At 29.6% G+C, this 25,965-nt stretch overlaps 1 protein-coding gene across 3 annotated transcripts in view; it reads right to left on the bottom strand.

The window, feature by feature from the left end:
- The window catches only part of LOC122271730 (uncharacterized), a 97,286-nt gene extending 85,855 nt beyond the window's left edge, over nucleotides 1–11,431 (bottom strand). The window contains exon 1 of one of the 3 annotated variants that reach the window (XM_087163384.1): nucleotides 11,155–11,431. In XM_087163384.1, the coding sequence (XP_087019510.1) occupies nucleotides 11,155–11,302 (148 nt within the window). In that variant the 5' untranslated portion in view covers nucleotides 11,303–11,431. The remainder of the gene's footprint in view (nucleotides 1–11,154) is intronic. The other 2 variants (XM_087163386.1, XM_087163385.1) reach the window with 2 other exon arrangements.
- Nucleotides 11,432–25,965: the final 14,534 nt, after the last annotated feature.

The raw sequence follows: 25,965 nt of genomic DNA, 5'->3' as shown, positions 1-25,965 counted from the left end.
CAATTGTCAGATGCAAGTTGAGTGAGACCAATCTTTTTAAGTTCATTTTTTAACTTTATATGCCAATTTCTACCAGATTGAGGTAGACCATAAATACTTTTATTTAATTTACACACTTTATTTTTACCATATTTATCTTCAAAGCCTGGAGGTATTTCCATGTACAGAGTTTCATCAATATCACCATATAAATATGCAGTTTTAATGTCAAAAAATTTAACAAATAAATCCAATTTTGCTGATAAAGCAATTAATAACCTGAATGATTCAATATTTACCACAGGTGAATATGATTCAGAATAATCAACATTTTTAATTTGATTAAACCCTGCTGCAACCAGTCGCGCTTTGTAAATTTTGTTTTTATCGTTATTTTTAATTGTATACACCCATTTACTTTTTATTATTTTTTCCTTCTTAGGCCTCTCAATTAATTCAAAAACCTTATGTTTCTCCATCGAAAGAAGTTCGTTTTCCATTGCGGTTTTCCACTCGGAATATTTATTACTATTTATCGCCTGGTCATAATTTTGAGGAATAGATGATCTTTTCAAGGCTAAGTTCGCGTTAGTTGATATTTTATTTTTAATTCTTTCAGAACGTCTTAATGCAGGAGTATTTTGATTATTTTCATTTTGTGAATCAGCACTTTCTTGAGAAGATTTATGAGAAAAAGAATGTTCACTGCTTGATTCAGTTGGAGGGGAGTTTTGGGTTTCAGTTTCGATCTGTGGTAGAGTTATATTAAACTGGGTCAAATCCTCAATGTTCCATATGCTACATTCATTTTTGTTTGTTAGAAATTTACTTCCACTTAATGATTCGTTAAATTTAACAGATCGCTCTTCAATTACAATATTTTTATCAACATCATATATTCTATACGCGCGCCTTTCTCTAGAATAACCGACGAAAATCCCACGTTTTCCCGGAACATCAAATTTATTTCGGAATTGTTTAGGTATATGAAAATAAACGACGCATCCAAATACTTTTAAGTAGTTAAGTTTCGGTTCTTTTCCTGACCATATTTCAATCGGGAGATTTTGTTTATTTTTACGTGGTGTTAGATTAGAAATGTGAGTGCTAAAATTTATTGCTTCAGCCCAGAATTTTAATGGTAATTCACTTTCATATAATAATGTCCTAGCTCTTTCTACTAATACTCTTATGGCTCGCTCAGCACGTCCATTTGACGAAGGATTATACGGTAATGTTTTTTCATGTATGATCCCATATTTTTCTAGAAAACTATCAATCTCGTTATTAACAAATTCTAGACCGTTATCTGTTCTGAATCTTTTGATTTTCTTATTCATTAAATTTTCATACCTTTCTTTAAACATACAAAACATTTCAAATACATCATTTTTATGCTTCAAAAAATAAGAAAAGTACATCCCAGAAAAATCATCCACTAGAACTAAAAAATATTTTGAATTTCCTAATGAATCACAATTTATTGGGCCTGCTAGGTTCGCATGGATTAGTTCTAATATAGAATTACTTTGTGCAATATTAATTGTTGGATGACTTTTATGAGTTACTTTACTTATATCACAAGATTCACAATGATAATTTTCAAAATCTTTAAAATTTATGCCAATAACATTTTGCATTTTAACCATGTATTGTGGATTTAAATGACATAGTCTTTTATGCCAAATATTATAAGACTCCAAATTACTTACTTCATTACATTCTAACTCAGAATTACTTACATCATTATAATCAAAAAATTTAGGTGAAATGTTACTACACGGTTCCATTAAAATTTCAAAACGATTGTTTACTTTTACAGCTTTTAAAACACTGCGATTATCATTACTTAAAATCAAAATATCATTACCATTAGATTCAATTTTATAACCTTTATCAATTAATTTAGATACTGAAATTAAATTGTTTCGTAAATCTGGTACATATATTACATCATATATTGTTAGATTTTTACTGCAATTATCAATTGTTGTTGTAGCTTTTACTATACCAATGCCTTTAGAAATTAAATTTGCTTTCTTACCTGCTAATTGTATTATTCCATTAACATGATTTAAGTTTTCAAAAAAGTTTAAATCTTTTACCATGTGCGAAGTAGCACCAGAATCCAAAATGAAAATAGTTTTGTTTTTATCAGTAGCACTAGAATTTATTTGGTGTTGTTCTTGTTCAGCGGTAAGTGCGAAATTTTCACTAGAATGTTTATCTTGATTTTCAAATGCACAATGAGCGTTATTGTTTTTGATTTTGTTCATGCCCGATTTATAGTTCGAAAATGTTCTTTTTTCTTGAGATGTTTGGTTTTGATTTCCCTCGTTCTTGTTTCGGAAATAGCAGTCTTTAGCTAGGTGATTCGTTTTATGGCAGATGAAACATTTCTTCGTGTTTCTATTTTCATTTTTATATTTTACTCCGAATGCTTCTGTTCGTCTGGGAATATCATTTCTTAATTTTGATAAGATGTTTTCTTCTTCCCGCAGTATTTCTAAAATTTCCTCCATTTGTTTTTCGCGTTGGGTTTTCAAGATCTCTCTTATTTTTGCAAATTTTCCTCTTAATCCTCTAACAGTATAATAAACAAGTTCTCGTTCAGAAATTTGCAGTCCAAGTGATGAACATTTCGTTTTAAGTCCTCGTGATCTTGCAATATAGTCTGACACATTTTCATTTTCTTTCATTTCAAGATTTTTTATTTCGTTACTTGCATCGATTTTTCGATCTTCGGTTTTACCAGTAAATGTGCTTTGAATTTTTTCCCATAGAATTTTTGCGTTAGTTTCGTTTGCGAACTGAAGACTTTGGTCATCAGAAAGCGATAGTTGTATGTATGCAACTGCGTCATCATTGTTTAATGTCCATTGTTCCCGCAACTTTGGATCAACGGGGGCTTCTTCAGTTAGCACATTAGCTATTTTCTTAAGTGTCAGCAAAGCCTTGACTTTAATACTCCACTGGTAAAAGTTCTCACTGTTCAGCAGTGGGATACTCGGCAGATCCCTGTTCATTTTGATTTTGGAATCTAAACGATGTAAATCACGGCGAAACTAAGTGAAACTTTTTACTGCGTCATAATTTTTAAAACCACAGCCGTGCTGCCAACTGTAGTCCGTGGATCGAGATTCAGACAGAAAGTAAAGGTTTATTAACAAAAAGCAAACAAACACATACAAATTTAAAAAGAACGCCATCTGGCGGTATAAAAAGAAAAAGACTTCGTAGCTATCCTTCTCAGGGAATGACAACAATTTCTTTTTGAATTCGTTCTTTTTTTAGCGAAATGTTTTTTAACCTAACAGAATTCTTTGCCGACTGTTCCTTGTATATATGAAGAAAATAAAGTAAATATTTAAGAGTTGTGAAAAGAATCTTATTTAGTTGTACAAAGTACTTCTTTAAAAGTGAAAACTGTTGCCACCAGCGGAAAAGAAATACAGCCAAAATTTGGGAGCCACGTAAGAGAATTATATATATTAGATAATGCTAATCACTCTAATTATTTAAAGTGTTATAACTGTTTAAACTACGGTCACAAAAGTACTGAGTGTAAATACAAAAGAGAGGGTGTAAAATGCAGAATTAGTTCACAATTTGGACATACCGCTATGAACTGTAACGTTAATTTAAATACCGAAACTAAAGTTTCTTATGCCACTAGAATTGAAAATAACAAACCCATTAAAAGAGTTCAAATACTAGGCAAAGAGTGTCAATGTTTAATAGATACAGGGAGTGACCTATGTCTTATTTCTAAACAATTGTATGAAAAAATTAACAGTCCCAGTTTAAGTTTTGACATAACCAATGAACCAATGGGAAATGAAAGATAATGAAAGAACCAATAGGTTTCTTTCATTGCGAAATTATCTTAGATAAAAAAATAATACCTGTTGATTTTTATGTATTGGAAAATTTGACAAATGAAGTAATTTTAGGTTTTAATGTATTAAAAAATTTGAACTTTACTTTCTTTAATAATGAAATTCAGATTTCAAACTCCAACCAGGAAGTAAATGTCGAAAATATTAGACACATTAATTATGCGCGAATTCAAAGTGAAGCTCATAAAATCTCTTCTCATCGCCTGAGTAATATAAACAATAACAATGATATTCGAGATTCCCAAAACATTTGTCTTCCAATTAGAGTAAAAAGAAATTCCACTTTGAAAGCGGATCGTTCATTTCAGGCAATTTATGACTCTCTTTCCCAAAACAAATCTGAAGCGAAACAATTTTCTACTTCGTAAGGACCTTTAGCAGATCCCATAAGTATTAATGAGATTAAATTGAGTCATGTGAAACAGTGTTTAAAACCTCAACTGATAAAATTAGTAAATAATTATTCCCCTTCTCAAATAAAAATCACAGATTTTGAATTAAATGTAATACTAACAGATGAATCACCAATAAGTTTGAAATCACGTAGATTAGCAAAAATAGCACTTTGCTGATTTACAAATACAACAATGGCTTAAGAACGGAGTAATTAAAGAGTCGTGCTCAGAATTTAATACTCCGATTGTAGTTTGTCGGAAAAAATTCAGGTGATTTTCGATTATGCATTGATTTTCGCAAACTTAATAAAAAATTAGTTAAAGATAAACATCCGATACCCCTTATAGAAACAGTGACAGACTCTATGTCAAACGCTTCGTGTTATAGTAAGCTTGATATCCGAGATGCGTTCTTTAGTGTTCCCGTAAAACCAGAATGTACGAAATATTTAGCATTCTCAACAGATAATTCGCAATATGAATTTCTTAAAGCTCTTTTCGGATTGACTACATCGCTAAATATCTTTCAAAGACATATGCACAGAGTGTTTAAAGATTTGATTAAAGATGGTACATTGAAATTATACTTCGATGATATAATTGTAACGTTGGAAACTGCAGAGGAAAACCTCGAAAAACTTAAACGTATCTTTAAAGTAGCGTCAGAATACGAAGTTGAGTTTAATTTTAAGAAATGTGAATTTTTTATGAACAAAATTGAGTTTTTAGGTTATTTTTTTTAAAAACGGTACGATGCAAACGTCTGCTTCTAAAAACGCTGCTGTTCAAAATCTCCCTACCCTTAAATCGGTTAAACAAGTGCAAAGTTTTTTAGGACTTACTTCTTATTTCCGCAAATCTATTTACAACTATTCTAAAATTGCAAAACCCTTGAGTGATTTGTTAAGAAAGGAAGCGAAATTCGATTTCGGTCAAGAACAAATGGAAGCATTCCAGAAGTTAAAAGATATTTTCAGTCAAAAACCAGTTTTACACATTTTCGTCAGGGATCAAAATTGGAATTGTACTGATGCTAGCAGTAAAGGATTTGGAGCAATTTTAATGCAGCAGGGCGATGATGAAAAATTTCATCCCATATATTATTTTAGCCGTAAAACTTCACCTCAACAAGAAAACCTTTCAAGCTATGAATTAGTGGTTTTAGCCATTTGACTATGAAATTTTGCATAAAGGTTTAAATCATATGTCCCATTTCGATGCCCTTTCCAGAAACACAGTGTTAGTGGTTACTCGAGCACTTAGTGAAGTTACAGCAAAAATCGCAGCGGCTCAGGAAAAAGACGAATGAATTAAATCATTAAAAGAACACGTAGAAACAAATGACGATAACGAATACTTAATAAAAAACGGAATTTTATATCAAGTAAAGAAAGGTCAAGGATTATTAATTGTTCCCCAAACACTCGAAAATGAAAGTATTCGTGAAGTACATAACGAAGGTCATTACGGTAGTAATAAAACCGAAGGAAAATTATTGCTAATTGTGTTAAGTGTATTTTATGTAATAGAAAGTAAGGGAAAACCGAAGGATTTCTTAACCCCATCCCAAAAGATAATATTCCCCTCGATACATATCATGCAGATTATATAGGTCCCTTACCATCCACTAATAAAAGTTATCAGCACATATTAACTGTAGCAGACGGATTCACTAAATTTGTGTGGCTTTACCCCACCAAAACAACAACCGCACAAGAAGCAATCAGAAAATTGACAACACAACAAATTATTTTCGGTACCCCGAGAAAGGATCATAACTGACGGAGGTACAGCTTTTACCTCAAAAGACTTTGAAACCTATTGTGCTAATGAAAACATCGAACATTATAAAATCACAGCAGGTGTAAATAGAAGAAATGGACAGGTAGAAATAATACACAAAATACTGATCCCCATTTTATCAAAATTATCCTTAGATGACCCTAAAAAGTGGTAAAGTATTTTTTAATCAGAGCAAACAATAATTAACAGTACCGTATCAAGAAGTACAAACTTTACGCCATTTCAATTGTTAGCTGGTCTAAAACTAAAAAACAATCTTGACCTGCACATCAAAGAAATCTTGAACAACGAATATGAGAATTTTATAATAAGTGAAAGAAAGGAACTACGAGAAAAAGCGTGAGAGAACATCCTGAAAGTGCAACAAGAGAACGGAAAGAACTTTAACAAGCGTAGAAAAAAACCAAACATCCACAAACAAGGAGACTTAGTTGCTATAAAACGGACCCTATTCGGAACTGGACTTAAATTGAGAAAAAAATATCTTGGACCCTACCAGGTGACAGCAGTGAAACCTAAAGGCCGTTATGACGTCAAAAAATCCCTGGTCATGAGGGGCCAGGCATCACATCGACCGCAGTAGATTTTATGAAGCCTTGGACTTCATAATCAGCATCATCAAAAAAAAAAAAATATTGCTTATCTAAATTAGATACTGCTTTCTTTTTTTTTTATTATTTCAGGAAACTCATTCATGCTTGTGAGGACACAAGAAGTTAAGAATGTGACGTATTCACATCTCAGCTTAGTCACATGGCGACCCAGTTGAGACAACATGTCACATCTTCGTCACGCAGCGACTCGGTTGAGATGTGAATATGTCACATCCTCGTCAGAAGGTGACGTCACTGCGATGAATAAATGTCTGATCGGGGTCTCATTTTGACGTCTTTGTGAGGTAAAGGGCTAACGCAATATCCTTTTTAGAGCCGATATCGAACCGACATATGCTGAATAACAATTATAAAATGTCGGGTCAATCAGAAAATTTGATGTGGGGTTTATATTGGCCTGTGATATCTTCCTAACCACAACAACTGAATCGAAACGAACTGCGCATGTGTAATCCTCAGTCAGTCAATGATTTTTAGGAGAGTAAGTCGGAGGAAATCCTCTCTATGGTCATGAATGAAAATTTGTGTTTCTTTTTATTTTATTAAATTTAAGTAAATTGTTTTTGTTCATTACCACGTCTGTCTGTATTTTTGTTGAGAAATACGTTACAGACAAATAAATTATAGGCACCTATCGAGATGCGAAAATCTTGGCTGAACCGTTGTGGTTTGGTGATTAAAAATCCAACAAGTGCTTGTAGATGGAAATAAATAAAAATCCTGGTGAAAAGAGAATCTCAATCTCAATTGGGATTGTTTAAGATAGAAAATCTTCACCGAAGATTAAAGAATGTGCTATTTGTGCTCCAATTTCGATTTATTTACAGAGCAGTATTCATCCCGAATGCAAGTGTTGTTCCGATTTACAAAGAGGTACCCTTCCTTATTATATTTGAAATAATTTAATAGTTAACCTATACCAATATTATCTAGATATAATATCATCCAGATATAAAATGTAAAAATATAGCGTCCAGATATAAAATGTGAAAATATATCGTCCAGACATTAAAAGTGAAAATCATCGAGATATAAAATGTGAAAATATATCATCCAGATTGCCAAAGTGATAACCCTGATTGTAAAATTCGTAAGTTTTGTTTTGTATACTAGCCATTTACTGTTAAAAGTGTTCTACAAATATTTTTCGCTTGATGACAATTTTTTTATGCAAATAGAGCAGTAGACTTTTGATTTAGCTGTGCTAATATATAATAGAAGTGTCGAAAAATATTTAGATACAGTGTGAAATAATTATTTTATATATCTAATCATTTTTTTATAATAATATTGAAGAAAGTTATTTGTTTTCTTATCTTAGAATAGTGCATATATTTATTTATATAGTTTTCTATGCATCGAGTGTATTAAATTAGTGATTTCTGTAAGTAAAATCACTATGAAAATTAATAACGAAGCATAAGAAACATTTCTGTTTTAACCAGGAAGTAGGGGAAAAATTAGCTTATTCATCATTGCGGTTTTAATGGAAATCGAATACTTTTCTTTCTTTCTTGCTTTGATGTATTTATTGCTTTTGAAAGATCTGTTATTTAATCCTTTCATAAATATTTTCATAAATATTTTAATAAAATAAGTCTAATAAAAGTCATAAGTCTAATCATAAGTCTAATAAAATTTCATAAATATTTATTAGACTTTGATTGCCATTAAATATTTTAACACTTGTATTTGAGTTTATGAATGCCAAGAGTAGAACATGTATATTTTGTTTTGATTTACAAGTATATCTTTAGACATTTCTTTTAGCTTAATTAAAGTTTTGAATGCCGATTTATATTTTGTAAAAATATTTTTATGAGATACATTATTCATTATAATTGCATTTATTCATGAAAATGTTTGTTTCAGATGAATAATATTTTTCTTATTGTTTTGGGCTTGGTACTCATCATTGCTGTTCCTTATTATTAAATGACCTTCTAAATATAAAATTACAATGTCATAAAATTTATAGTTTTGTTTCAATTTAAATTTTATTATTATTTTATTGTTCAGCTAACTATTTAGTTTAGATAAATATATTTATTTACGTTGAGTTAACAAGGGTATAATTTTTTCTTTGGAAGAATATTCTACAAATTTAACTTAAAATTGTTGTTCACATTTAACTTAAAGTTCATTAGTTGAAATTTTTGATTTGTTATTCAACCTTAACCCTGGCATTCTCGGGCAAGGGATTACAGGAGGATTTATTAGCGATAACACTAGAGTTAGAGATAGATGTTAACCCAAGTATGACAATAATCTCTCTGAAAAAAGCCATAACAGGAGTTAATAAGTATGAAAAGGAGTTCCCTAAAGAATTATTTTTTACAATTATCGAGGGAAAAAAAACGAAAGGATGAGGAGAAGAAGATTCATTTGAAGGAAGAAGGTGAAGCAGAGGCACTGAGATTTAAAGAAGAGAGAGAATATGATTGGAGCGAATGAAATTTGAAGTTAGATTAAAGATGGCTGGTACTCCTCAAGTAGAAGGTGCGCGAAATTCACAAGATACACTCATTAATTCATAAATATGACATTAAAGAAGATATTAGTTTTATTTGGTGTTATTTGAGCAACAAGCACGGAGGACGGAAATAGGAAAAGAGTTGAGGATAACACATTTGTTGGGTTTACTTCCTTATGAAGTAACACTAATTATTGCCCGTGAGCCTGATGTGAGATTATGAACACGTTAAAGGACTTTTACTGAAGAGATTCAAGCTTACTCCTGAAAAATTTCGTCAACTTTTTATGAAGCATCTAAAATAAACTGAAGGAACTTGGCCAGACTTCTATCACGAACTTTCTAATTATTTTGATGGGTGGATAACGGGATTAAAAGGAGATACTTTTGAAAAGATTTGATTATAACTGACCAGAGGAAGAAACGAGTTCTTCAAGAATTTAAAGAATACTGTTTGGATGAATGGAGTAACATTACATCTCCAGTAGAACTTTCTGGAAAGTTAGAAGAATTTGATGACGTACGAAAAACGTTGAAATCAAAAGACCTTAGAAATATTCCTACAAAGCCAAAAGAGTTATCAAGTCCGCCAGCATATCGCAGAAATTTTACGAAATATGATAATTATAGGACTGATAGAATTGTTTTTGAAATATATAAGAATATTAGGAAAGATAATGCATATGATCGAAGACAAGAAGAAATAGATAGAAGAAACGGATATTAGCCACATTAAGAGAGAGAGAGAATCTTTTTATAACTTCAGAAGTTTCTAGATCATCCGAGTTCCCAGACATTTCAATGAAGTTAAAAGCTTTTAGAGGTTTGTGGGATCGACAATAAACTTCAAACAGAAAATAATTAATGTTTTAGATAATGTTTTTGTTTTTGGGCCCAATATGCCAAAACCTGTAGCTATAGATTTATAACTTTTGACAGTTATTTTGGTTATTATATGCAATAATTAATCAAAATTTCGTCAGCCCAGCATAAAAATTTATGGAGATATGGAAATTTTTATACAAAACTAATTTTTTTGCCTTGCGCTTTTTTTTGTTACAACTTAAAAGAATATTCATTAAAATTAATCTAAATTTTTGATCAATTTAAACTTAGAATTTGAAACAAAAGTTCGTTTAAAATTGAGAAAAATATAAGAAATAAAAGTGGTTCTGTTATACTGCACACGCGAGAAAAAATTACAATTTTCCACAAATTTCCTTCTGTACTATAAAATAAGATTTATTAAAATTGACACCAGCATTAAAGCGGATCAACCCCCATATAAAAGAATCTTTTCTTTCGCCTGTTTTCTTTTCTTATTCAATCGCATCTTCGTGTATGAACGTGTATTGTAAGGTCTTATCATTTGTTATTAAATTCTGTCTTATGATGCAAAATAATATTTGGAGAAAATCCCTTATCACTTTGCTCTTTCTATTAAAAAGTACAAAAACTATTGAATGAAACTTTTTATATATTTTAGATATTCAAATCGGACTTTCCTGATTAGTGGCCAATATAATATTCACGACAAAATTATGGAAAAAAAATATATAATTTTTCCACGCATGCGCATTATAGGAGAACTACTTTAAATTCTTTTATATTGCGCAGTTTTAAGCGAATTTTGTCAAATTATAAAGCAAAAAATTTTGTAATTAATTTTAAATTGCTATAAAAGTTTATTTGATTTTATTGACTATAGCTAGGTTTATGAAATATTGTGTATTTAATGCATATGTAAACCGAATAATTATGAAACAATATTAATTAAATAATGTCTTCCGTTTATAATTTATTGTTGGCTCCTCGAACTTCCACATTTCTTTAACTTCATTGATATGTATGAGAAATTGCATGATCTGAAAACTTCTGAAGTTATAAAATGATTTTCGTATTATTTTTGGTGAAATATGAAAAAAATGTATAGAAGTCTCTCCATTATTTTAATAATTTCTTATATAAAAAAGGAAGCAAAGTTTTCTCACCGGCACTTAGAATTTTGAGCAGAGAGCTTCCACTTCTTTCATTCACTGCTGCAGGAAAATCTTCTAAAATGATATCACCCTTCACTACCGCGAAGAAATAAACAAAAAGAGATATGAAAATAAATATCGTCTTCATATTTATTCTCATATGATAATACGAAGAAAAAAAACCGAGCCGAAAAATTTATTCTTGAATTGAGTTAAAATAGAATGTTTGACATTGAATGATGCAGCTGTGCTTAATATCATGTTACCTACTGAAAATCGATTCAACGATAACAATGTTTGAACACATAAACATATTTTGTTATCAGGTATTATAAAACTGTTTGCCGATAATTGTAGTGAAAAATATACTGTTTTCTTTAAAAAAAGTGCCTTTTAGATATCTGTCAATGAATTATTTTTTTAAGACACGTGTATATTTTTATACTCCAAACTAAACATTGATATAAATTTAAATTTTGTAACAAAACTACAATGCTTTTAAGATTAATTATTTGAGAAAAATATCTAATTAGTATAATATTTATTTAATTTATTTAAGACTATGAACTTTGTGATAGGCTACTTTAAAGGATTTAACCCATTGCCGAAATGCAATGTATGCTAAAAAGTAATACAAATTCGATTCATTAATCCTTTGATGCAGAATTTATATTAAACATATTTTTTATATATTTTTAATTACCTTGTATAAATTTAGGCCAATATAAGTGAAACATATTATATTTAGCATTTTAATAATTTTTGGTTATAAAATAAAAACCTGAAACGCCGGTGACTTTTTTTACGATACAGGTAAAGTATTTTAAATACAACTCAAATTCAAACAATAATTTTTAGAATTTTTTTTTATTTGTTGATATTTTGATCTAAGCTGCACAATCATTTTTCATTGAAATTCTTCAATTTATAAAAACAATTATTGATACATTGTTGAACATGAATGAAAAAAAAAACTACTTTTTCTGATTTTGCATTTTAGTACAAATATAATTCAGATAAATTAACATATTTTTAGTAACTATTAGAAGTTTTTATTTATAATTAAAAAGTACCGAAATATATTTTTCTTAAAATTAGAGCAGAAGAAACAATATACATACAGGATTCCAGGGTCCCATCTGAGTCAAACAATATTTAGTTTTTTTTTTTAAATTTAATTGTTCATGCAGAATAATAAAATTGTACATTAAAGACTGTGAAACGGGAAGGTTTAAAACAAATTAGGACTATTAAAAGTGTAAAGACTATTAAAGTTATGTGTTTAAAATAAATATCCGAACGTTATTTATGAAATAATTTTAATATTTTTTTTTCTCTTTGATCTATTTCTGCCTTATGTTTACAAACACTTTTTATATTCTTCAATACATAAACTTGAAGAAATTTTCATTTTCTATCGTGTGCTTTGTTTAAAAAAAATAAGCAAATAAAAATATAAATAAATAAGTGAATAAATAAATAAAAAAATAAATAAATATGATTTTTTTCTTATTTTTGGAATTTTATTTCATTAAGAAAATATATTAATGTTCACGAAATTTATTAATAATTGAAGTAGTATCTTACATAATATTTTACGCTTTTCATCTGAAATTATACATTTGTTTTGCTATGTAAGAAAAATTATTCCAATGGTAGCGAATTTTATGTTTTAATAACTGATTTTTTGGCTTAGTAAATTTAACAAGAATCTTACACTTCACTAAAGATGGGCAAGAATCTTGCTAAATTTACTAATTTCTTAAATGTTCTTGTTAAATTTTCACAATTTCTTAAACATACATATAAATTACCATTTATCTATTTGACAATTTTTTAAAAATATTTTAAATCCAAAGATTTTTGTAAATTTTGAAGTTATTAAATAAAATATTTTGATTTAATCATAGCATCCACATTGCGCCTAGTGTTCCTTCAGAATTGTTTTGGTGATAGTTAAAATAATACCAATGCAGGGAAAATTTAGCTGACTAACTTCTAAAATGCTGAAAATTTTTACCTCATATGCAGCGTAACTTGATATATGTGTTTGAGTTATCGAATTATAGTGGTGACCAGGAATGGCTAATGGAAACTTTTTAAAAACAATATATATAATTATGATAGAAATTTATTTTCCACTGTAATAAATTCTTTGGAGCATTGCAGTTAAGTCCTTATCCCCAACCACGTTTTTTCGAAGAAGTACTTTTTATACAATTGCAATGTGTTTGACAAGTGCAATGCTCCTATCCACCAGACGTTCTTTAATGTGTAGTTAGTGGATTCGAACCCCTCCATAATCACCTTTTTTATGTCCTCCTCTAACTTTTGCTGTCTGTTGACAAGACAACTTGACAAGAAACCATACATTGCAGTAAACACTGACGTCTTCATAAGTTTAGGTAAATAAATAAGCAGAAAGTGAGTAAAAAAAGTGTTAAATGTGCCCTTTTCTTGCATGTTACTTTGCAATATTTTTTCTCAGGATGTCCGAATTGTATGAAAAATATCTCGAAAAATACTACTTAAATTAGAAATCTAAAAACATAGTAGTAGTAGTAGTTAATTTACGTCGCACTAGAGCTGCACAATGGGCTATTGGCGACTGTCTGGTAAACATCCCTGAGGATGATCCGAAGACAAGCCATCACAATTTTGATCCTCTGCAGAGGGGATGGCACCCTTGCATCGGTAGCCCAACGACCTGCACGCGAAGTCGAGCACTTCACGGTAGAACAGTTTAACGACTAAAAACATAGATAAAATATTTTGAAAACACGTATTCAAAGCTAGCAAATTCGACATATTATCTCAACTCCTGTGGTTAGGGCAATTTTCCAAATCGTTACAAGATTCTTTATTTTTTAATTATAGATTTATATTCTCTGGAAAAACATAACTCAATTTGACTTGCGGGCATTTACATTTTTATTTGAAGATGAAACTGCTATCACAAAATAAAAATTCGGTACGCAGTATTTAAAATTGAGTGAATTTCTAATTTCAAAATTAAAATAAAATATTATATTTCTTCTTTAAAATAACGAATAAAATATTAGATTACATTCATCTATAAAAATTTGAATCGAACATTTCTGATAAGGCTAAATCAGTATTTTGACTTGATAAAGTGCATTCGATATTTTAAAATATCTTAAAAATCCATGTTCTTCATTTCATAAATTGGTATTGACGAGATGGAAACAACATTATTGACAAACAGTAACAAACATCTTGCATAAACAGTGTTTCGGACCTTTCACAGTACCAATGTCACTGTTTCAATCTAATCCGTCCTCTGCTCAAACGCTCTCAGTTAGCTTTTTTGAAAATTTACGTAGGAGATAGAAAATGTAATACACTCACGCTAAAATGTTGAAGTGGGCGATTTTTGTAACCCACCCTGCATTGCTTTTCTTATAACCGTCGTTGAACAGCCGACCGAATTTTCTGCTTACGACTACCAATGTTCAACTCTGTAGCATTGTAAATTTGAACCCAATCCAGAAGACAACGAAACTTCTGGATCCCTACTGATAAAAATTTGCCTTCGTGGAGGACTTTTTGATGAGACTAATCCGCATTTGCGTTACAAGGAGAGAAAAATCGCTTCCATGGTTAGCCAGACGGCAAGAGGACTCTAACCCATAATCCGTCTACCACTGAGGATATTTTACGTCCTCAATGCAGTCGGTGCGAGCAGGGTGCGAAATTTATATCGACCAGCCATCCCTGGGATTCGAACTCGGTTTACCTCATTGGGAAGCGAGTACTCTATCTCCTTAGCCACCACGGCTCTGTAATGCTTTTGTTATTATTAGGATGCTGGATACATCAGTGGTTCTCTATTTTTTCTTCAAATACGTAACCCTAAAATATCATCCTTTTATTGGCGGAACCCCGACTTCAGAATATCGAATATATTGGCCAAAAAAAATAATAATAATTCAATGTTTCACAAACCATTATTGCACTATGAATAACAAACCATCATTGCACAATGATAATTAGAAATTAACATATCAATAATAATGGATCAATAATTTCTAAACAACTTTCTTCGCATTATATTTAAGTATATAAGCAATTATTTATGTCATACATAATTTAATAAATCTTTTTTTTTGAAGTTATACTTCTAATGCGACTTCCAACAAGGTTGCGTTAAACGTTTAACGCTACATTTTTATTGGCCGGGAAATCACGCGGTAGGATCCAGTTTTCCCTCATTCATTTCCATATTGTTTTGGTTCTCACTAGCATACAAATAATAAAAGTCATAAAAGTATTGTTTTTTTTTATAAATATTTTTTTAGTTTGTTTTGATACACATATAATTTAATAGGGTAGTATTTTTTATTTTCAAATTTAGTGGATAACAATTGTAAATAATGAGTGAAAATAATCCCACGGACAATGCGACGGATTTAAGGTTATGTCAAGGTACGTCTCTTGTGAATATCAATTGGTTGTTAGGTTTTCTCTTCTGAAATTACATTATGACGCATTCAAATACATTATTAATACAAATACATTTTCCAGAGCGAGACGATGAGGCAACCACAAGCACTTCCACTGGTCCAGGATGTCCACGAGGGAAAAATGCACAATATTACCGCGATTACAGAGCACGGAAGCGAGTGGAGCAGGAAAAAGAGTAGAACTAGTGATCCTTCTACGACTGCTGATTCTTCTACAATTAACGTCCCAGGTAGCGAAGTTTAACTTCTTCCGCGCGGAGGGACTCCACGCACTATTTTTTTCGGAGCGTATGTGATTTACCTGCTTGATCAATCCTGTTACTTAACTAGAAAGATGTTCCTGTTGCTCATTCATTATAGGTTTTTTTAATATACGTGCTTTGCCTATCGCAAACTAGTTCTAAGTATTGGAACACTTGTGACCCTGATACGGAACCTTGGGTTCTTCAATACACTATTTGGGAAACGCTATGATATACAGATATAGGGCAGTGGGTCCACAGTGAGAGCGCACAAATGTCAACGTCATGCGATCTTAGTTGTGCAAAAAACAGGCAATTACCATAGACGAGGCACAATCGTTACTGGCTCAAAATATGCTGAAGAACTTTCATGTTATATTTTAATAAATTCTGAATTTGGCTCTCTGTTTCTTTCCATTGTTTTGGTGATGCTTTATTTGGCTTCAAAGATATAGTTAAGTCTAACCTTAACCTTACTCGTCGTGGTTCCATTCTAATTTCCCCAAGATCAAATTTATGTTTAGCAAAAATGCCCTCATATTGTTTTAAAATTCCGAGAAAATCAAATTTTTTGGCATTTTCTATCAATTTTATGTGATCGTTCGCTGTAATCATTCTCGCTGCAGAAACAGAAAAATTATTCTGTTTCGAAAAGGATATGTTTTAGTTTTAAAATAAGTTCAATTGCTTCTTCGTATTTCATTTGGTATATTATGTATTAAATATTTCTTAAAATTTTAATCCTCATAAAGTTTCATAGTGGAAATTGTTGTTTCAGATAGAGCCATAGAAAGTCAAGATTTCAATTGAAAGATTATTTTCATTGGAATGTTCATTGGAAATAATTCTTAGAAGCATGCTCAATATGAAAATTCCGAAACTTTTCAGCATCATCTATTAAAATGAATCAAGATGGTTACATAATCCTTATTGCGTGACTTTTGACTAAGATAAAAACTTTTTTTTAGCAGCACATTCAAATTCCCTGAATATGAAACAGGACATACCCATTTCGGATGGATTTTTACTGATGTGGCTGCAAGCAAAACTTTGGAACGAATAGCAATTCATCAAGACAAAGATTGGTAAAACCTTTTCCTAAAAGAATTTATAATAAAATGTTAAATAAAATTTAAAAGAAACCACCCACTTGTGCCTCATCAATGGAAATATGGAAATTACTAATTTTTTCTTCAAATAAGATTGAAAAGATTTAATTATATGGAAAAGTATAAAGGACATGAAATGCAATTTCAAGGCAAAAAAATTTGATAGCCTGTAAACGACAAAAACTATTTGTACACAAGATGTTTAATATGGTGTGTGGTCTCCCCGAACTGCGAGGACTGCCACGCACCTATTTTGCATGGAGACGATGAGGTTATTGACGCGACTTTTGGGAACACTGTTCCACTCTTGAGGAAATGCGTTCATACAAGTCTTGAATCAACGCGTCTTTCGAGTGCGTCCCAAGCAGGCTCAATCGGATTAAGATCAGGAGTGTATACTGGCCATTCTATACGCTGTATTGTTTCAGCTTCAAGAAAGTTCTCTAAACAGCGCAAGCGTTATTATGTGTTTAACCTTTTCCAGGGGGCTGTGACAGCAGTTGTCACATCTGAACTTGGGTTCCACTGGTGGGCATGTGACACTTTCAGCGTAGGAATAGGGGAAGGAAACTCCACCGCAGTTAAGACAGAGGATCAAATTACAGGGGGATGTGTTTTATTGTTTTAGTCTATACGAGAGGTCTCACCTTTTTAAGTTAAGGGGAGAAAAGTTTCTTTACTTTTCCCACCTACTTTGAAACATCTATTCCAAGTTCGGGTACTTGCTTGTTTGTATGGCGTTTTCTTAAGTTTTTTTTAGTCAGTATAAAAGTTGCTATTTTTTTGTATAAATTTTTTTGTTCAAGTTTAGGCCATTTTTTGAAAAAAATAATTTTTTTATTACAAATTTAATTCAACGAATATTTTCAAAAGTACATAAAAAATATGGAATATCGAGAATCGAAAAGCATTCTTTTAAGTGAATTAACTCAAATTGAAATAAAATGTAAAAGCAATATATTTTACAGAAACTTAAATAAATAAAGCTTTTTTAGGTTCTGTTTTAATTTCGTTTTATAAAATCAGCTAACGGAATTTTAAAATTTTGATTATAATTGCTGAATTTTTTGTGAAATTTTTTTTTGAAATAAAAGTTTTAAAAGTAATTCCTATTTATTTACATCGCATAAAATATGACCCTCATCTAATATTTTACTATGAAGAATACGTTTTTTGTATTTATTTAATATAATAAACATTACTTTTTCCTACAACAATAATTTTAAAATATCATTGTCTTCGTTATTCAAAACAAGAAATTAAATAAAAGTATCAAGAAAAATTCTTATTATTTACATAACATATGGTATGATTCTTAAGAAATATTTTACTATGAAGAATGCATATTTTGTATAGATTTAATATAATAAACATTACTTTTTCCTTCAACAATAATTTCAAAATATCAGTATCTTCGTTATTCAAAACAAGAATTTTAATAAAAGTTTACATTTCCTATTTATTAAACATATAATATGACCCTCAACTAATATTTTACTATGAAGAATACATTTTTTGTATATATTTAACATAATAAACATTACTTTTTCCTACAACAATAATTTCAAAATATCAATATCTTCGTTATTCAAAACAAGAATTGAAATAAAAGTTTTAAAGCAAATTCTTATTATTTACATAACATATAATATGAGCCTTAAGAAATATTTTACTATGAAGAATGCATATTTTGTATATATTTAATATAATAAACATTACTTTTTCCTACAATAATTTCCAAAATATCAATATCTTCGTTATTCAAAACAGGAATTTTAATAAAAGTTTTAAATACATTTCCTATTTATTAACATAACATATAATATGACTCTTAAGAAATATTTTACTATGAAGAATGCATATTTTATATATATAATATATAATAAACTTTCCTTTTTCTACAACAATAATTTCCGAAATATCAATATCTTCGTTATTCAAAACAGGAATTTTAATAAAAGTTTTAAAAACATTTCCTATTTATTAACATAACATATAATATGACCCTCAACTAATATTTTACTATGAAGAATACATTTTTTGTATATATTTAATATAATAAACATAACTTTTTACCACAACAATAATTTACAAAATATCAATCTCTTCCTTATTCAAAACAAGAATTAAAATAAAAGTTTAAAAAAAAAATTCCTATTATTTACATAACATGTAATATGTCGCTTAAGTAATAATTTACAACGAAGAAAGCATTTTTTGTATATATTTAATGTAATAAACAATACTTTTTACCACAACAATAATTTCAAAATATCAATATCTTCGTTATTCAAAGCAAGAATTGAAATAAAAGTTTTAAAAAAAATTCTTATTATTTACATGACAGATAATATGATCCTTAAATAATAATTTACAATGAAGAATGCATGTTTTGTATATATTGAATATAATAATCATAACTTTTTTCTACAACAATAATTTCAAAATATCAATGTCTTCGTTATTCAAAACAAGAATTTAAATAAAAGTTTAAAAAAAATTCCTATTTATTCACATAACATATTAGATATGACTCAACTAATATTTCACTATGAAGAATATATTATTTGTGTATATTTAATAAAATGAACATTACTTTTTACTGAAAAAATAATTCTAATATATCAATGACTTCGTTATTCAAAACAGGAATTGAAATTAAAGTTTACACAGAAAATGATTTTCAAATATTTTTTTGAATTTAGAGAATATATGCGAAGCAGGGAACAAATAGCTTATAGTATTAAAAAAATTTCAGAAATTTTTTTTCAATGCTGAATTTATAGACAAATTTTAAAATTTCAAAGAATTTAAAAAATAAAACTGAAATAAGGAATAACATTTTTTTGCAAAAATCGTAAAATATATTACTAAAATACTACTATTACAACTTCTTGCAAACTATAAAATGAATATTTTGAATTTAAATTTAAATGTATATCATACAGAATTTAATGTTAAACATGTCAACAACTTGTTGTTAAACATGTCAACATGTTCGGATTGTTCACATGTTAAACATGTGAACAATCCGAACTAAAAGTTGGAATGTAGAGTAAATGTTTCTACCACTTGGTAAGGGATCATAGAGATCATAGGTTTCTGGTGCTCTTCGAGTTATGCAAAAGCGCGGGAAATCTTCTTCGGTGGTATCATTGGTTTCAGCGTAAAAATGTGGGGGTAAAAAGACATTTCACATACCGACATCTTATAAAAAGTCCTATCTTCTTATTTACACACATTCCATCCATTAGCACGTATGACGCTTTTTCAACTTTTTATTGCTTTGTTTTCAAGCTTATCAACAAATAGCACATATCACACAAAAGCAATTTTTAGATATCTATAAATATTTATACTTAAAATCAATTAGTTAATTAAATGAAAATGATGAAAACAATTTGTTTTCTGTTCTGCTATTATTGCAATTCTTTATTTGCAACTTTTTCCTCAAAACAAAATTTGAATTATTAAGTCTAAATTTAAAATTTAATACAAATATTTAAATAGTTTTTAAAATTAATTTTCTCTATAATTGTTGCTATCTAATATATAATATACTCAAATTAATGTTTGTAATTTTAGTTACTTTGTTAAACATTTTACGTTTAATTTCAATCAAAAGTTTTTTACAAGAAGACTTTCAACCACATATTAATTTTTAAACTATTTAAAATGCAACTAGTCATTGTTTAGACTCAGTCACTGTCTTCATAAGTCTGTTACCAGTGAAGCGATTTAAGTCATATCCGATGCAAGAAAATTTAGGAAATTTAATTTGATATTAACTCTTTGACTTAATAATTTGATTTTAAACTTTTTCATCTATCGACTTATGAAAAATACCGGTCACTTCAATAAGTGATAAATAATTTTTATCTTTATTCATCAGATTAATTTATTTATTATTGTTATTATTATTGATAATAATAATAAAAAAGCGAGGTAAAAGATTATAAATCTGCCCTTACTCCCGGCTAATTTGAAAGATCCTTTCTTGCAGAAATCAAGGTCATTTCGATTGAAAATTATGTTATCAAATGAATTCGTTTATTTTATTATATATTTATTTTATTCGTTTATTTTTATTTATTTTAAGATTTCAAATTATAAACTATTGTTAATTATTTAAAAATAATGATACAGAATTTTTAAATTAATTTTCTAAATAGCATATAATAGTTTAAACAATTACTATAAAAAAAAATTTTTTTTGTGTTAAGCGAACTCTACATTTATAACACGTTTCTTAGCACCTTCGTCCCGTGAACTCTTGGTCAGAATCTAATATGCGTTCTAAAATTCTAACAATATTTTTCTTCAACTTCCTTTATATATTTTTGAAATAGTTTTTAAAACGCGAAAACTCATAAATATTTCAGTTGATATGCTTCAGTTGCAAATGATTAGCATATAACAATAGGATTCATTTCTTTTATTTTGTTGCAAATTTCATGAAAAGCAAGCACTTTATTGAAACTGCGTTACATATGTAATATTTTTTTTTTAAATTTTTTAAATATTTAAAAGAATATTTAAAAATATTATTCACAATTGACCTCAACTTACTTAACAACTAATAGATTTATAGAATTTTAATGTTCAAAACTTCAGCTTCACACTTATAAAAAGATTCAAAGCTGAGATACGAAAAGAATTTATAGAAACTATATTTAAAAGGTGAACTGTGAGTAGAGTGAAGGAAAAAAACATGAAAGCGGCCGCAAAAGTAAAATGGTTTCGAAAAAAAAAAGTTAAAAATAGCGTTTATGATTTCAATTTCGAAAACATAGAAAATATATTTTACATGTAAAATATTGTAAAATATTTATAATATATTTATAATATTTAAAATATATATACATGTAAAATATTTATAATGAATAATATTGATATTTATGATATTATAATTATAAGCCGTGAAGGCTCAGGGGATAGAGCGTTCGCCTTCCAATGAGGTGAACAGGGGTTTGATTCCGGCTAAGGCTGGTCGATACGAATTCCGCATCCGACTTGCACCGACCACAGTGCTGACGTGAAATTTCCTCAGTGGTAGACGGATCATGGGTAAGAATCCCCTTGCAGTCAGTCTAACCGTGTGAGGTTTTCGTGGTCTTCCTCTCCAAGCAACGAAAATGCGTTTTAGTTTCATCAGAAAGTCCTCCACGAAGGCAAATTTCTCCCAATACTTGATCCAGGAGTTCTCTTGTCCAAATGACAAGTCTACGGAATTGAACATTAGTAGTCGTAAACCCGAAAATTGGGTCGGCTGTTCAACGACGGTTATAAAATAAAAGGAAATTAACTAAATTAAGATCACGAAAAAGAACTGTTTGTGCACATAAAAATTGGTTCAAAGAAAAATCGATCTTACTCGCAAACAAAAATGGTTTTTCCTCATTTTTAACCAATTTCAATGCCTAGTAACTCTCAGGAAGAACAGATTTCACACTTAAAACATAGTAACCCTCAAATTGCAAGAGAGGACGATCTATCCGTTATTTATGTGAAAAATGGATATAAACTGAGCCTTCTTTTTTGGTCCTCAAAATTTCCGATGATTTTTAACTCATTAAAAGAGTATTTAGGATCACTGTACACCTCATTAGCTTTTTATTTTTTGAGTAAACTTACAAATAAACCAATCGTTTTAATATGGCATCAAAGAGCTTATAAAAAATAGATATAACTTTAAAAACTGATATAAATATCTCCAGCGAAATCAAACTGAAATTTTCAAAAACTGAATTACCTGTTGAAAAAGTATCCAAAAAAACAAAGTTTTTTTTTAGCTATTATTCAAATGAGTAATAATATTATTATATATTAAACAGTGAAATGTTTCATAATAATACGTTGAAAGTATTGATATAAAACAGTGAGCAATGACATACCACAATTACAATAATTTTAATTTAAATATATGATGAAAAATGTTTGATGGAACGAAAAAAAAAACTTTTTAAATAAGATTTAATAGAAATTAAAAAAATATAATAAAATTACTCAGAGGATGGAGATTTTAATTGTTAATATAGTTTAGAACAGAATATAGATATTGACTTTGTAATCATTAGTTTTCTTTATTTTTATTTGTCATAAACAGCACACACACGCACGCACACACACACACACACACACACAGATATATATATATGCGTGCATAATTTTTTTATAGCTAGCATAATGAAAAGTTTTCTAAAACTTTGATTAGGTTTATTTGTTTTTAGAATTTAAAACAATAAAATGAGAAAATTGTGACACACCACACTGATTCTGACTGTTTGGAAAACACTATAAATAGTCAACATGTGACATTTGGAATGTAGTTTTTTACGCTGAATTGTATAAAACCACCAAAGAAGTTTTCCCGCGCTTTTTTAGTTGACAAAAAAAGGGAATTCTCCACCAGTGGTATTTCTATTACCCTAACCGGGGTGGTGTAAAAGACAGCAAATGGTGTTTAGAATAACAGAGGGGGAATAAAACTCTCGGGGATGTTTAACACCCATCATTTGACTTGTTTTAGGGATTAGCGGTTCCCTTTCTTGAATTCATCCCCCAGTCTCAAAAAGCGCCCACCAGAAGATCTCCATTTCTTATTTTTGCGCCCACGTGAAAAGGTTAAAAGAAAGTGATCACTGATGGTTGCAGCGTAAGATAGGAGATGGGGTCTCGAAATGTCGTCTGTATACCTTTGAGTCGACAAATTGCCTTTTCGAATGAAAAGCAGGCTAGTACAACCACCTATTCTGATTCCAGACTAATCGATAAAAATACCTTATCAGTTATGTGGTCTTTTCTGATAGGGTTATTTGGAGTCTTCAATATACAGCACTTGACTCCAATCACTTTGCATCCAATCTAGAAGTTCATTGGTAAATTTTTTTTCGCACAGTCCGGTTCCCGGCTGTCAAGAGAATACACACCGTTGACCCGCTTGCATGCAGGCCACCCACATGAAGCCTATTTCGAATTGTTTAGTTTGGGACCCTTGGTCCTGTCACCAAAAGAGACTGCCTTTGAGCTAGCGTTGTATTGGCTGTTCTGTCTCGACTTGCTGTTAACTGGAGATTTCAATTATTATTTGATTGTGGTAAGACATGGACGACGTCAAACGCGCCCTCTTTTTAGGAATCAATTCCGCAGTCTTGCAATGACACTTTTTGCCACTTCAACGACTTCAGCTACACTTCCTTCTTATTTACCCGGATTCTAGTCTACCGATAATAAGGCAGACAATGACTTTTGGTAGATCACGTTGTCGTCACATTTGTAAGTAATTTTCCTCAAAATAATAGAGGGGAGGTTGAGTTTTACCTCTGAGATACGAAAGCTGCTTCTGCGAAGTCAAGATTTCTGCACTCACATCCCTTTCCTGTTTTTTGAAGTCAAAAACTTTTATTTGAGATTAAAATTTTCTTCAGTTGTTCTTGTTATACTTAAGATTGTGGGTATTTTATTTTGACCAAGTTATCAGAAGAAATATTTGTGTAATTTCGCTAAATTTATATGCCTCCCTAATGTTTTTAGCAGTTAAATTATTTGAAATTAGATGAAATAAAATTTAAAACATGAATATAAAAAGCACTACTTTTTTGATACCTTCTATAATCATGTTGTTACCAGAGATTTAGATGGTATTGGTAATTAACAGAAATTAATTGGCAGTATAAACTGAAAAACTTCCTTACTTTTGTACTTTGTTACAAATGTAGTTAACTGCATCTACCTTTTTAAATGTAGTGATTGCAAACTACTTTGGAATTAATAACTACTTCACTACTTTATGAAGACGATCTTTGCTAGAGATCTTAATTTACACCTATGTTCAAAATGGTTTGGTATAAGAAATTGTCTTACGTTAAACAATGAGGAATAATTAAGAATTATTTATTCATATTTACATGAGTCAGTTTGTTATTCCAAAAAAAAATTTTTTTCGAATTTGCTCATTTAATCTTTAAGTTTTTATGCCTTTTTCTACAGGAAATATTTAATCTAGGAAAGACGAAACTATCAAACTTGTTTAATGCACTTAATTTTTTAGATGAAATAAAGGGCATTTGACCAAATACTTGTTTAATGCCCTATATTTCCTCTAAGAAATTAAGTACATCAAAAATACGCTCCCTTCCTTTGAAATATCATAAATGTTTCAAAAGTGTGCATTCGTATGTGAAAGTTAAAAAGTGAAGTGATTAATTTTTTATATTATTAATTATCTATTTTCCGTAATCGTTCAATTATCGATATTATGACTAATTGACTATTTGTCGTAATGGCTAGTTTATACATTAGTTATACTTGATTTTAAATACGTAATTTCCATTAAAGTTCAGCTGCGGCCATCGGGTCATTTTCACTGCATCCATTGACGAACCCGCGAATATTTGTACCCATCAAATTCAAAACATTAGTTGACTTGCAGCCGTGTTACTATTCTTAATTTATATTAAAAGTAGTTGCCAAGAATCGCTACACACTACTGTTTTTTTTTGCAGCGCACTAACGTTACAAACTGCGAAGCAACTATAGTGGTTTCACTACAAGTAGTGCTGTACTTCCGACCACTGCATTTAATGATTTTTTTTTCTTTTAAATTGGCGGGGAAATAAAAACGAGATTAATTTTGAATAAATTTGTTTCATTTTGTTATCACTAAAAACATCACCGCATGATTATCAAGTTTCCTGATACAAATTTAAAAAACATTTTAAATCACTAGTGATAAAAGCTTTTACTATACCAATAATTCGAAGTTCAAGCGTAAACTTCACTATCTGTAGAAAAAAAATAACATAGTTAAACATTAATAATAAATTTTGTTTTTCCTCACATACATTTTACCCTGCACTTATAATATTTAATTCCAAGATTTCAATAACATCAAAATTTAAATATAAAATAAAATTTTTGCTCCTTTACTTACACGCAACAATAGTTACATATAAAGTTTTCTAATGAATATTATTAAGAACATTTGAA

This window comes from Parasteatoda tepidariorum, chromosome 5 (genome assembly GCF_982258835.1).
Source record: "Parasteatoda tepidariorum strain Cologne lab strain chromosome 5, Ptep-v5.0, whole genome shotgun sequence".
NCBI lineage: Eukaryota > Metazoa > Arthropoda > Arachnida > Araneae > Theridiidae > Parasteatoda > Parasteatoda tepidariorum.
Note: the sequence above shows the minus strand (reverse complement) of the source record. Positions and strands in the feature narration are given on the sequence as shown.